The sequence below is a fragment of the Capsicum annuum genome, chromosome 10, assembly GCF_002878395.1.
Source record: "Capsicum annuum cultivar UCD-10X-F1 chromosome 10, UCD10Xv1.1, whole genome shotgun sequence".
NCBI lineage: Eukaryota > Viridiplantae > Streptophyta > Magnoliopsida > Solanales > Solanaceae > Capsicum > Capsicum annuum.
In genome coordinates, this window is record NC_061120.1 from 68,326,949 (window position 1) to 68,336,696 (window position 9,748).

Consider the following 9,748-nt stretch of genomic DNA (forward strand, 5'->3'; position numbering starts at 1 on the left):
TGTAACTGTCTGAGAGTACTGAGTTCTGTAACTCACTGAGTTCTAAGAATCGTGGCTTTACTGATATTACCGTAAAAACTGACACGGGCTCTAAACTTGCAGCTAAATTGTCGGACATAAATACCCCCATGACTCGATAACATAAAAGTAAAACATAGACATTCTTTAATAATCATGACCATGGACATTCATTCACCGTTACAATCATTAAAGCATCTCTTCAAGCACTTGGAAATCATAAACATGTGATAGTATAGGGAGACATGCTATTGGCTCATACTCCATTCAACAAGGTCTTGCAACAAACATTTAACATGCATTGAAAAGCATATAATTGATGGATTTCATGCTAACATGTCACAATTCATTCATTAAGGCTTTTCAACAAACACTTGGCATGCATGAGCTTGCACACAATTGGGGATTTCTAGTCAACATGTTATAATGGCTTTAATTCCTTCACATAAGCATTTTATCAAACATATGGGGAGCATGCTTTGGTTATTCAACAATTTCTACACTCAATTGACATAAACACATCACTTAACATGCAACTCGAAGAGGGTTTATCATGAACATCACATAAACATCACACACTAAGATCAACTCTTAAGATTTTATAAAAAAACATGAATTTAACTCAATAATAACATGAACTTCAATTTCAATTCACATGAATCATGAAAACTCATAAATATAAGATCTTTGAATTTAGAAAAAAAAGTCTTGAACTTCTTGGGTGGAAGAAACCTAAAAATCAACATCTAACATACCTTATTATTTAATTCTTGAAAGATTCACGGTAAAAACTTGATGATTTGAGTCTGGGATTAGAAACCCCGGGTCTTGTTTTTGAAGAAAATTGAGAGAAACCAATAATATTTGGGTGTAAATGTGCTGAATCTCGTGTTAAAGAGTATATATAGGGGTTGGGAAAAGACCCTTTTTGCCCTTAGAATTAAAATCTGAAACAAGAAAAATCCCGATTTTATGTGCTGACGTAACGCGCCATAATTGCTCCAGCTTACTGGAAATTGGACAATTGGAAAACTGAGCCTTGACGCGACGTGGTAGAAATCGCGTTACCACCTTGGTTGCGAACTGGAAAGACACCGCAATGCGGTGGAATCGCGAAGGCTCACTGAAATTTGACAATTGTCATTTTGGCTGGCTCCGCGACGAGTTGAAGTGCCAGGTGGCACACTGTCTCACTAAAATGGCTCGAACTCTTCGCTTGAGTGTCGAATTTAGGGGAATTTGGTATCGACGGAAATCTTATTCAATTATCTACATGATAAAAAAATTAATATTAAGGAAATTCTACATGGTTTAAAATATTTCTCACTTTGGAAGTCACTTCTCGATCTTTTAAGGCCGGAATTACACTTCAATTGACACACTCTAAGTCTCAGACTACGAGAGAACTTTGCAGGATCTTACAGAAAGTCTTCACTGTCCTCTTGCTTCTTATCAGTGTCTTCCTTCTCCTAATGATGAATTTTATTATATCTGATCTAATCTCTTTCAGATTTATGGAAGCCAAGGCATTTATTACTCGACTCTCAGCTTCTAAGCATCTTTTTCAGCCTTCTTCTTCTTCAACAACTTTTTCAGTATGAGCTATGTTGCTTTTTGTGGCTTGACAATATCATCTTATGTGTCCTACTTTTCCACAACAATAATATCTGAGAGGTTTCTTACTATAATTATTAAAGACTCTTCTTTCTTTTCAGACGAGCTTGAACCACCTGAGAATCGAGAGTGAGACATATCTCTTGCTTTTTCTTTATTGTTCCTCTTGTCAGCTACAAGATCATTTCCTTTTTTTTTTTTGACGAATTCACCAGCCAATTGTTTGACTAATAACTCCTATGATGACAAGAAGTTCTCAAATTCCCCCAAGGATAGTTGTTGAGCCCATCCATAAATTGATGTCACAAAGGGAATATATTCTAGTTTCAAACCACGAATGATAATTATTCTCATCCGTACTTCAGAGATAGCCTCATCCATATACAATAAAGAAATCTTAGAACATAAGTTCTTAATCATTAAAAATTACTTTGCGATAAAAAGATTACCTTGAATGGTGTTCACCAATTCATTCTCTAATATTTATAGCCGAGCTTCATTCTTCTTGTTGAATAATTTTTTGAGGGTCCTCCAAATATCATGAGTTGATTTACACCTTATAATATGGTCAAATAAATTGGAGGAGATGGACTTCTTCAGAATGAACTCTGCCTTCTCATTAATCTGTTTCCACTTCTTGTATGCACTACTATTCTTCGGTCCGTCTTTCGGAGGACTTGTGTTACTCCCTTTAATAACATCCCCAAATCCTCGCCCAAGGTATGAATCCATATAAGTCTTTCATACCTTGTAATTGGACTGATTCAACAACTTCATTCACAATCCATTAACACAATCGCTAAAATTCATTCGCATAAACCAGTTGAACCAACCACAAACCCGATCTTGAAACAAACACAAGTCAATCTACGACTTTGGCTCTGATACCATGTAGAGAATAGCAGAAGAAAAGTATATTTAGGAAACCTTCTGCTAGCCCAAGATCGTTAACTAAGATCGGAAGATTCAACCAAGAAGAGGAAGCTAGAAAGGTGAAGGAAAATATTAAAAGGGAGTACTTAGATTCGGAAGAAGACTACTTGTATATGTTTTGTATTAGATTTATTTTTTGAATTATTACAAGTGTACAAGACCCCTCCCTAGTTATACTAGTCTATGGATGGCTCTAGAAATTTTTCTAGAAACATTTACAAGAATAATCTAGTAAACTTTATCCACTACAATGCTTTAGAATATCTAGATTATTTCTTCAAGATAATTATCTAAATATCTACACTAGGACATTCTAGATAAATCTATACTTTTCCAAAATACTCATTTTTAGCTTTTTCCACAAAAAATTGTATGCCTGTTTGGATAACATCAATTAATCCTATTTTTCTTTGAGAAGAATTCATAATATCTTTGTAAGGCTCGTCCTCCAAATGAAATGAAATTCAATGGGATCCAAATAAAGACATCTTCGTCCATAGGATTTCAAGTATTCGGATTGACCGAAAGTCCAATTCTATTAGAACTCCTCATTTTCAAATAGGCAAATTCACACGTATTATCGTGCCTATAATTAGAGCTGTTAATATGGGTCGGCCTAGCCCATTCGAGCTAGCCCACATGGGCTTTGAGTTTACGGGCCAGTAAAGAACATCAAGTCCACACTATTACTCTATGGGCTGTGGGCCTCATGGGCCAGCCCACTTTTAAAAAAATGTATATTTTATAATTTAATTTTAGTATGTTAATAAACATAAATATATACCAGACAATATTACATAGTGTTAATACTTGTCAATCAAGTCTCCAACACTCAAAAAAATAATCTTAATAGCGAAATTAAATAACTTTTGTCCTGATATCATTCGAACCAAATAAAAATACTAATAAGCAATCTAAGTAGTCAATGAATAAAAATATTATTGATAATTAAAATACTAACCTAATTTTATTTCAATATATCAAAATAAATAAAACAGAAAAAATGTTAATATTTTATTCATTAAAAATAAAAATGAACTCCTCAAGAAAAGCTTTTATGGCACTTATTATGTGTCTAACATCAACACTTTATCTTCATCAAGCATCTCTGAATCAACTTTTGATAAAATTGTCTCAAAATCTTAATTTTCATCTAAAATTTATATACAATATTAATTAGTTAAACATTAAGAAATAATAAAATTTAAGAACTAATAATATTTTATATGTATGCAAAAAATATTACTGATTTGAGAGAAACTGTGCAACCAATTTTGAGTAGTAACAAGTGTTTGGACATTTTCATGTCGGATAACTTCTATATTTGGTAAGAACACGTGGTATTTGATGTTTAATTTGCTTAAACCTAGCTAATACTACTTAAATAGATTTTGAGTGGGCTTTGATCTCTTTTATTATTTTTAGTACTTTAATTTATTTTTAAACTATTTATTATTTAACTTACAGGTTGGCTCACAGACTAGCCCAACCCACATTGCTCAAGCCACATAAGCCACAAGCTTATCTGGGCCGAACTAAAATGAGCCGCAAAAATTAAAGTCCAACTCTATCAAATTACGGGCTGAGTTGGGCCGAACTAAAATGAGCCACAAAAATTAAAGTCCAACTCTATCAAATTATTGGTCGGATTGGGCCGGCCCAACGGGCCTGGCCATATTGACGGCTGTAACTATATTGGAAAGAAACAATAAGCTTTTTGCTCTATTTGCTCACTATGTTATATTTTTGAAGTTGCAAAAGCTTTTTTTAATCTTACTCATTACAGTATTCGATTGATCAGGTCGTAAACTTCGCGTCAGCTGACCATGTTTTCTAATGAGCTCTTATAGTCTATATATGGACATTAGTCTAAGAGAAAAGCAGATATGTTACACTATTATTAAGATAAGAATGCCCAGCAGGGCTACAAAGCTGAAAAGATACCATATAATTTAATAGAAGGCAGTACTGGAATAGCTCTTAACAACATTAGTAGACAGTATTTGGATCAATGAGCTATTTTTTGGACCAACACATCTAGGGGTTTTGAACTGGCTAACAGCTCCACCTAGTCCTACAAAATGATCCAATATCTTATGAAAGGTTCCTCTCTTCACAATTCTCAGTTCAAGTGCTCCAATTGCACTCACTTTCCTGGAGCTCACGTAGCCTGCATCGATAAATGATTTGTCCAGACAGTTGCAGCAGTCTTGCAACATTTCATCAGTTGCTTCCCCGCTTAGTTCCCAGAAGATTATGTAGTGCCCTGGATCAGCTGAGATGTTAACATGGCTCGTGAAGTCCACCACTTCTAGTTTTTCATCTATTAAGTGCTTGGCTGCAGCTTCCACGGCTAGCTGCAAATCTTTCTCAGTATTCTTGTCTATGTTAATGTTCAGCAAAAGGTTACTTCTGCAGACAAACTGGAGTTCTGGAGTGCCATTGTGGAATCCTTTTATCTTGACCACATCACCTAGTCTATAACGATATAAACCTGCATATAGGAAAAGAATAAAATCGTCAATTATACTGTTGGTGCATATAACTAAACTCCTAAATGACGCAAATAGACCGATAGCTTGTTATTTAATAAATCTATTAAGTGTAATAGATAAGGAACAACTAAACAGAACTTAGAAGGAAGAATACAAAAGATTCCAGGCATTCTAAATAGCAGTATTTAACAGCAAAAGGGAAGTGACAAAAGTAAATGAATATCAAGCACATTCAAGTATTGCAGATAAGAACAACTTAGTATAACAGAACATGGACAAAAAACATGTTGAACTCTAGAACAAGGCATAAAAACATATCATACATCTTACTATCAATGCATAATTTTAGTATTTTATGTCAGGCAGGCATATGTAAGTGATCATGTTTCCTGCAATTTTGCCACAGAACGAAGACTAAGGACAGTGCTAGCTCCACAAATCTAGCTGAGAATAATCAACTCACTTAGATGAATTACATGGAAGTCACTAAAATTAGTGCAGAACACGTTCATCAGGAAGAACCACTGAATAAATAAGACTGTGTTCCCACAAATGACCAATGATAGCAGGTAAGCATGTTATGTTCACTCCATGAATTCATATACAGAGAGACCACAATTTGATGAGTTGAGCATTTTAAAGGAAAGGGGTGCAGGAAAGTTGTACCTGCAAAATTAGTGAAGACAATTTCATACTCTTCACCAAGTTTAACTTCAGTCAGACCCACTGGAGAATTTGCTTGCTCCATCATGCCATTGACATTTTCCTCGAGGGGGAGGAATTCAAAATAACCAATATTTGGTAGCACCGCATAAGTAACCATCTCAGGGGGGAGTTTTGGGTTAATGTTTACTCCGACCCACCCCTCAGATGAACCATAATCTGCACTCAGTAAAGGCAATTCTCCTGCATAGTGCCTCAGTTTCTTCAAGTAAGGCTCCATGGAACCTGTCATGATACCGTATATGTACTTTGTATTCGGGAAGAGTTCGGGAATCAAACCACACCAATTGCTTAAACTTAAGCATTTGCTATAAATTGCATCAGCCAGCTCTGGATCAGGCTTCAGCAATTTTGTCATGGCTAATCTTATAGATGGGACAGTGACTCTGCTCGATAAGACTCCCTCTCTCATGTCAACAACAAGTGATTCCCATACTTGTTCAAAAGTTCGAAAAGCATGGACAATGCTATGTGCAAATGTAGACGAGACAACATGAACTTCATCGCGGAAAATGAGACCACACAGAAGGTGGCAGTACAAGGATTGTTGAAAATCAGGACCAAATATTACTTCATCAGGACTACAACATGGTGTAGACATTGCCTTCATTGTCTTCTTGAATTGTGCATTTCTATACACATTGGTAGTGGCTGTTCCAGCTGCCAAACCACCTTTAGTTTTGAACTGCTTGCTGCTGTAAATAAACTGCAAAGCCTTCCCATTCCCAATTGGAAATTCTCTGAAATAGTAAAAAAAACAGAACTATTGCATTAATCTAAGTGTTGGACTAAACATAGTGTGAAATAGTACTACGTTTGTTTGTAGTACACACTAAGTTTTGAGAAACCAAACATTTAATTTTCTTGCAGAAAGAACCAACAGTTGTTTTTCTTTTCTTGGGAGTTGACACGTGTGACAAAAGTTAGGTAAATGTCCCCACATCTATCACCATTTAAGCACTTTTAACTTTCCATAGCTGCTCCAATTATTAATGAACTTTTTACCTTTTCCGAACTAATGAAATCTCTTGACCTTTTCAAATCCCGTGTGTAAAACTGTAGATCTCTTATAAAAATCATAAAACTAAAAGAAATTGTAAGTGACCACAAAACTAGTTTTCCCTCGTTTTTCCCTTTAGGATATATGATGTATTTGTGACAAAAGAAACTGAAAAAACAAATTTCATGAACCAACAAGCAAATCACATGAGATACAGGACACAGAACAAAATGACAAGTGGCACGTTACCTGTTCCTAAAGGCAAAAGAAGTCTTGAATATCTGCATGGTGGACTCCATTAATTCATCATTGAAAGGTACAAACTTTGGCTTCCCTTGAGTAGTGCCAGAACTGCAAATCAACCATCAAATTTCCTCAATTCAACTTCTTTAAACAACATCAATAACAAATCCAGTGTAATCCCACAAGTTACGTCTGAAAAGGATACTGCATACACAGACCTTTCGACCGTACCCCTACCTTTTGTGAAGGCGGAGAGGCTAATTTCGATAGACTGAAAAATAGAAGTGAAGGTAATTTCGATAGACTGAAAAAAAGTAGTGAACTTTTTCACAAAAAAGACCTCTTTTGCAGTACCTCAAGGAGATTGTTTCAATGGACTTTCCGGTAAGAATGGGAGAAAAATCACCATCAGCAATTCTTTGAATATAAGGCTCCAAATTTTTGTGAGTAACAATAGGGACACAAGCCTTGAAAGTCTCAGCATCAGTTCTTCCATTCAAACCCCATTGCTTCAGATACTCAGTTTCCCCATTTTCTTCAAGAATTTTTTGAAGTGTCTCTTCTTGAACTCTACCAACATCTTTAGTCAACACCTCAAAATCCTCAATCACTTCTTCTCCGTCAAATTTCTTCTCAATATTTTCTACAATCATCTTCATGATCCTTCCTGCAATAAAGATTTCAACTTGATAATGTTAGTGAAGTATAGCAGTTTCTTGGGACTGATCAAGAAAACTCAGCAATTGATACAATTTGAGAGTTGGGGCTTTTCTTGTTTTGCTTTGGGGGGAGGGGGTATATAGGGATATTGGATAGATTTAAGGATAAGTCAAAATTCTCTGAATGAACTTCTAAAAACTGTTTATGAGAACCTAAACTACAAAGTTTCCTGTTCTTGATTGTACCTCTGTATGGAATTAGAACATAGTTCAAGAAAAAGTCAAAGCTGAAATGAAACAGTTACAAAGGAATCTTTTTCCATAGCTTATAAGACATAAAAACAAATATTATAAAAAACTAACACTCCATGGAACCTTTTATTATACCTATACAAGACATACATACATAGACAAGAAACTATATAAATAAATGGGCAACTGACTGTGAGCCGTGCCAGAACCAATATTTTCACTAGGATTCAAAATGCAAATTATGAAGAATAAACACATGAAAAAGTTAAAGGTAGTTCAACATTTACTCTATATATGAAAAAAAAAAATTAAAAAATTTAATCGTTGTGTGTGAGACTAATTGATCTGAAAATAAGCAGGACTGTTGTAGTCCATAGTTATACCAACTTCAATGCTACTTAATTCACAAAAGGGTACCTGAAAGGACAATAAAAAGGTCCATTGCAATCAATAAAACTAAAAATCTTTACCAGCCAACATCCACTCCCTATATAAACTCATCACCTATGACATACAAGAGTCAACATAACATATAAAACACTAAAACAAATTACCAAGAAAAAAATAAAAATTAGAGAACTTCAGAATCACCAAAAATTTAAAAGTTCTCAAAGAAAAAGTCTCAAACATAAGAGATTTCTAAAAAGGAAAAATACTGAAAGGAAGACTAAAAAGGATTAAATTCTTGACATAAAATCAGCCAGAGATAGAACCCAGCTCAAGTATACAACAACAACATATCCAGTATATTCTCATAAAGTTACTTTTGAATAGGATACTGTATACGAAAAACTTACCTCTACCTCTACCCTAAGAGAGGCTATTTCTGGTACACTCTCAGCTCCAAACAAAATAATACTCCTACTAAAAAATCAGACCCCAACTCAAGTATACAGAAACAACAACAACAACAATATTACTCAATATATTTCCCACAAAGTAACGTCTATAGAATATGGAGACCTCATATCTACATCAGCACTAAGGTAAAAGAGGTTGTTTTCAATAGACATCAGCTCAACATAAAGTAATACTGAAAAATCAGAACCGAACTCAAGTATCTTAAACATAAAATTCAGAACTTTTTCCAATAACTCAAGTCAAAGAAAAAGTATTTGTAAAATAAAGCCTATTGGTATTTTGTAATATGCATATACCTCTGTTTTGTGGTGATTCTTGAAAAAACAAGTTTTTCCCAGCTTGAATAAATAACTTGGCTGTAGCAAAACACTGAGCTTAGAACAAATATACAGTTCTATATATAAATAATTATTTATATATTTTATTGTATATTTGATTTATATATTATTTGTTTTTTGAGAAATGGACAAAAAGAGAAAGGATGGACTGTGTGTTTGATGAGGGAAGATTCTTTAGAGAAGAGAAATATATATAAGCAGCGAAGCGTAAACAAACGCCGTCCAAGGTGGATTTTTTTCTTACGGAGAATACCCCTAAAAGTTACTATAATTGCAAGAAAACAATAGGTATAAATGGATAACGAAAATGAGATTTGTCCTTTTGTGGAAATTAAAGTACTGACACAGCATAAAAGTTATTAGTACGCAGATGATTTAAAGGACGTCGGCCGTTATTGGCAAAACAAAATGAAGTGGGATCATACCATTACTCCCTCCTCCAAATTTAAGGCGTTATCTTTATCTTTTGTTGACTCAACTCAGTTTCAATTTGTTTTATGAGTATACAAATCGAACAGTTAAATCAAATCGAATCGATTAATCAAATTAAATCGAAGAAAAAAATTGACTTATGATTTAATTTGATTGATTTGGTGTTCAAAAAAAAAATCG

General features: G+C 34.4%; 1 protein-coding gene across 3 annotated transcripts; it reads right to left on the reverse strand.

Annotated features, from left to right (window-relative positions):
- Nucleotides 1-4,435: 4,435 nt before the first annotated feature.
- Nucleotides 4,436-9,373, reverse strand: LOC107845604 (jasmonoyl--L-amino acid synthetase JAR6). 3 transcript variants are annotated; one of them, XM_016690030.2, is made up of 5 exons: nucleotides 9,095-9,373; nucleotides 7,381-7,693; nucleotides 7,033-7,134; nucleotides 5,727-6,523; nucleotides 4,436-5,059 (listed from the first exon to the last, which is right to left on the reverse strand). In XM_016690030.2, exons 2-5 carry the CDS (start codon nucleotides 7,683-7,685, stop codon nucleotides 4,518-4,520), a joined length of 1,746 nt encoding a protein of 581 aa, XP_016545516.2. In that variant the 5' UTR covers nucleotides 7,686-7,693; nucleotides 9,095-9,373; the 3' UTR covers nucleotides 4,436-4,517. The 3 variants fall into 3 exon arrangements, with proteins under 3 accessions (XP_016545516.2, XP_047253925.1, XP_047253926.1); XM_047397969.1 differs by lacking the exon at nucleotides 9,095-9,373 and adding an exon at nucleotides 8,735-8,963; XM_047397970.1 differs by lacking the exon at nucleotides 9,095-9,373 and adding an exon at nucleotides 7,932-8,071.
- Between the last annotated feature and the right edge of the window lie 375 nt (nucleotides 9,374-9,748).

Coding starts and splice junctions, on each gene's coding strand:
- LOC107845604 (XM_016690030.2), bottom strand. CDS start 7,685: ATGAAGATGATTGTAGAAAATATTGAGAAGAAATTTGACGGAGAAGAA. Junction 7,135..7,380: donor ATTGAAACAATCTCCTTGAG/GTACTGCAAAAG, acceptor GTTGATTTGCAG/TTCTGGCACTACTCAAGGGA. Junction 6,524..7,032: donor TCTTTTGCCTTTAGGAACAG/GTAACGTGCCAC, acceptor TTACTATTTCAG/AGAATTTCCAATTGGGAATG.